This window comes from Cottoperca gobio, chromosome 23, assembly GCF_900634415.1.
Source record: "Cottoperca gobio chromosome 23, fCotGob3.1, whole genome shotgun sequence".
Lineage (NCBI taxonomy): Eukaryota > Metazoa > Chordata > Actinopteri > Perciformes > Bovichtidae > Cottoperca > Cottoperca gobio.
This window is the reverse complement of record NC_041377.1, coordinates 2,375,001-2,379,390: the sequence shown is the minus strand read 5'-3', so window position 1 is coordinate 2,379,390 and position 4,390 is coordinate 2,375,001. Positions and strand designations below refer to the sequence as shown.

The 4,390-nt window shown below is 42.8% G+C and overlaps 1 protein-coding gene across 2 annotated transcripts in view; it reads left to right on the top strand.

The window, feature by feature from the left end:
* The first annotated feature begins 2,727 nt into the window (after positions 1-2,727).
* The window catches only part of trim35-14 (tripartite motif containing 35-14), a 2,679-nt gene continuing 1,016 nt past the window's right edge, over positions 2,728-4,390 (top strand). The window contains exons 1-7 of one of the 2 annotated variants that reach the window (XM_029461538.1): positions 2,728-2,830; positions 3,025-3,465; positions 3,590-3,685; positions 3,764-3,994; positions 4,077-4,099; positions 4,180-4,298; positions 4,386-4,390. The exon at positions 4,386-4,390 is cut by the window's right edge and continues 1,016 nt beyond it. In XM_029461538.1, the coding sequence (XP_029317398.1) occupies positions 3,043-3,465; positions 3,590-3,685; positions 3,764-3,994; positions 4,077-4,099; positions 4,180-4,298; positions 4,386-4,390 (897 nt within the window). In that variant the 5' untranslated portion in view covers positions 2,728-2,830; positions 3,025-3,042. Of the gene's footprint in view, positions 2,836-3,024; positions 3,466-3,589; positions 3,686-3,763; positions 3,995-4,076; positions 4,100-4,179; positions 4,299-4,385 lie in introns of both variants that reach the window. The other variant, XM_029461537.1, reaches the window with a different exon arrangement.

Genomic DNA, 4,390 nt, shown 5'->3' with positions numbered 1-4,390 from the left:
CTGATGAAGCTCTTCACACGCTAGCAGGGTGTGAGCAATAATGAATCACTATTAGCCTGGGTCACACTGGCTGACAACCAATTTACGGAGAAGACCAGGGTGCAGACAGTGACGTCCAGGTAAATGTGGGCACAAACCACTGTATCCTGAGTAAAACAGGTATTTCCAAAGCGCATAAATCATGGAAGGATTAGACCAATTATATGTTATCTCCTGATATTTGTCTGTTTACCTGAAGTCATTTTGATGCAAAGTAATCAGCACACTTCTGCGTGAACGCTGCAGTATTAGTTCAGTGGCTGACTTCACCTTACGTGGGTACATTCTGACATCTAGTGGTAAATAATTACAACAACAGGGAAACATGGTGGCTGGTTTGTTATATAGTATAAAGATGGTTAACTTTGTCCCAAATAAAGTGACACGTGGCTCATAAAACCTCACGAAGCCGTGTGAGGATAATCACGAGGATACATGCTCACACCATAGTTACAGTGAATGATAATGCATGTGATAAACACATTGATGTCTGATGGAAGTTACTGTATAAACAGGATGGCAAAGACATTACAGCACGTTCATGATGTCCCTTATACACAAAACATCCACAAAGTAAATGCTCCAATGCCCAACTGAAGGGGGGCTCAGCGTGCCTTTAAAGATTCTGAGTCCTTCCAGGAGGGAAGTGAAGAAATTAACAACCAAAGCATCTGCTGGGAACTCCAAACCTCCTTTATGAAAGACAAACAGACCATCTGTGCATGTTGCTATGTACTCATGTAAAAAAAAAAAACAGTGAGGCCATTAGTTCCATCAATTTAAGAAAATGAAGTTCAATTAAAAGTACGTTTTGGAAAGCTCACTAAACGCTCACGTTGTCCTTGAAGGTGGCAGCGTGACCGAGTCGAGACGACTCCATCAGTCAGCGGGACGTTTTCTATTCCAATCCTTCATTAAAACCATCTTCTGCAGTCGAAGACTCTCGAGTCTCTGCGGCAGAAGTAACTAATGGACTATTAAATGATTGCATGATTAACACAGCCAATAAAATAAAGATGAAATGTTTTGAAAGGCGGTCCTCAGCCAACCTCAGCAGGTGATAGGCTGACGGTGGAGGGTCGTCAGCTGATTAGCATCACCTGCTATAAAAGCTAGCTCATGTGTTCGCTCTGTTTCTCTCTTCCAGCTGCTGACAGCCACCCCGCTTTACTTTCTTTTGGTTTTCACCGCCAAAGCATGACTTTCATTGCCGAAATGTCTAATCTCCACAATCCCTGATCCAGTTTGTGAGAACAGCAACAATTCCCTAACGTTTGCTAGTAAGCATTAGCTAGCATTAGCTAGCATACGCTACTGGTCGTACCAGACAAAGTAAAGCTGTAGCAGAAGAAAACATCAGTGAATTGAATTGAGATTTGTGTCCAAAAGTTAAGAAGTCTCGCTTTTAAATTCTCCTTATTCGACATTCAAGCAAAAACATTTAGTGACTCAAAAGCCCCGACAAAGAAGATTTCCTCTAAATGCCCATTGCAAGAATTTAATTAACTTAATTGTTTTGAGGGGAAACGATGTGTCTTTGTTTTCCTTAATTTTATTTAAACTGCTCTCAATTTCCTGCATTTAAATGCTAATTGGCTGGATGATAATGTTTTTGTTTCTTTCCAAAACGTTGACTATAATTCAAGTGATTATAACGAGGAGTCCACAGCTCTAACGAGACACCAGAGACGGACAATGGGGCCAAACGCAGCACAGTATCAGGCCTCAGGCTCCCAAAGAGGAGCTTCCAGACAATGAAAGGAAGTTCAAACTACACGCAGTTAATCAAGTTGTAATCACAGGAGCCATGTGGAGGCTGTAGATGGGTACAACTGGCCTCCAAGTGGACAATAAAGATAAATAGAGTCTGCACCCTGATGCCTTAAAGTTGCACAATACATTTATCACGGAACAAGAACCCACAGTGAGTGGACTCCATTTTTCTCTGTCTGTTTGTTGTGGTTCTTTGGAGCATAACAATAGCAATAAGTACAGGAAATGCTTTCTGCAGCATATTATGTGATGAAAGAGGTCGAGGATGAGAAGCCTGCAAGAAATATAAGATACATGAAATTATACATTTTTCTTTTTGACATTTTCAATGTTATTCCTCTACATTATAAGCTCAGCAGTTGGCATTAGTTGTACACTAAATATAAAGCTTTGCCACTAGATGGCGACTTATGCTAAGAGCTACAGGTCTCAATAAAACCATCATGGAGACAAATGAGAAGAGGCTGCAGTTCCACACCCTACATGATTTTCTATTATTTCATTATGAACATATTTTCATGTGGGTTTTGAATTAATGTTTTTTTTTTTTAAACATTGACAACCAGACATGACAGCACCTAATATAACATAAAGCATAAGCATCACCGGTGCTGAATTCAGAGCAACTTTAACTGCATAATAATATTTAATTAAACTTATTTATAGTTTAATTAGTTTAATTTGAGCGTGGATTTAACGCTTTCATTATTATTCAGTGTAGATTATGGATCTTACTTAAACCATAGTCTCTTTGGTGTATGGACCCCTAAACTAAAGCAGTTTATACTTGTGACTCAAGACAAAAGTTTGAAGCAGATCAACATCATTTGTGTATTTTGCATATGAATTAATTGTTGTCTTCATCTGGTAACCCCTCTGGTTCTTCTTGATTGTAAATAAAATGTTGGGGGGCAGTGAAGGGTTAAACTGCTGCTCAGCCTCTGAGGCCCCGCCTCCTTTAGATGACTCATCACAACAGGAAGCAGGAAGTGCTCGTATCTCAGCCCGTGTATGTCAGGTGAGGTATGTTTGGCTCTTCTGTCACTGACAGTTAATCGATTTGCACCTAAAGGCTTTAAAGACTGCTGTATGTTCAGTAGTGTGCACAGGGGGGGGGGGGTAAACAATACACAGCAAGAGGTTTTGGGGGTATAAAGCGGCTTCCCCTGTGTTTGACCAGTACCTGCACTTTTACCCTACTTTCACTTTCAGGGTAAATCAAGTGTAGGAATGGCAGGTAGGCTCTCGCTCCAAGAGGTCGACCTCTCCTGTCCCATATGCTGCGAGATCTTCAGGAACCCGGTGGTTCTCAAGTGCAGCCACAGCTTCTGTGCATCCTGTCTGCAGAAGTACTGGACTCACGGCGCGCGCAGCCGGGACTGCCCGCTGTGCAGAACCCAGAGTGAGGACGAGCCCGTGCCCAGTCTCACCCTGAAGAACCTGTGCGAGTCCTACATCGAGGAGAGCGAGGTTCTGGAGGATAAGGCGGGAGAGATGTACTGTGACCCAGGGGAGATGTGCCCTCTTCACGGGGAGAGGCTGAAACTTTTTTGTCTTCTGGAGAAGGAGCCAATCTGTGTGGTTTGCCACACCTCGAGGAAGCACAAACAGCACGACTGTTGCCCTATCAGCGAGGCTGTCGTGGATGTGAAGGTAAATACTTCGCCTTTAAAGATCAACATAACACCTGAGGTGGAATAATGATCTGCTTTTCCTTGAGGGGCTGCTCTTCTAAGTTCCTTGAACAGCTGTTAATGCTTTCCTCTTATCTACTCAGGAGAAAATTAAGTCTGCCCTCGGCTCAATGCAGGAGAAGAAGGAGGCTTTTGATAAAATTAAGAAAAGCTATGAGGACGCTGTGGAGTGCATTCAGGTGAAGTGCTGTTTTTGGTATGACACTTATGACACAAGTCCTTTCCAAGTCATGCTTATTCAAAAGGTTTCACTTCAGGTCCAGGCTCGATTCGTTGAGTGGCGGACCCGAGAGGAGTTTGCAAAGCTTCATAAGTTCCTTGACGCCGAGGAGGAAGCCAGGATGGAGGCGCTGAGGGGGGAGGAAGAGGAGAAGAGTCGAGCGGTGACGCAGAAGATCGAAGAAATGACCAGAGATATAGAATCTGTGTCTGAATCCATCCGAGTTTTAGAGGAGGAGATGGCTTCAGAGGGCATCTCCGTCCTTCATGTGAGTTTGTGAACCTTTGAATGCAGTTTATTTTTAATAGTTTTATTTCCTTTTTTTAATTCTTTGCCTCTATTTATTTCAGAAATGCAAGAGCACATTGGCAAGGTGAAGAAAGTTTTTCTTTTTCTTTTATCTGCGTCCATAAAAAGAAACCTAGATAAATAAAGTTGTTCTTCTCCCTGCAGAGCTAACGGCACAATGGAAGATCCAGTTATGGCGCCGGGAGCGCTCCTAGACGTGGCCAAATATCTGGGCTCTCTGAATTTCCACGTGTGGCAGAAGATGCATGACATCATCAAATACAGTGAGTACATAACTCTGTTCCGGTGTTCACGTCACGGCGAGGGTCTTTACACTTTCAGATGCAGACAATCTGCTATGTTTTCTTCAGCCCCG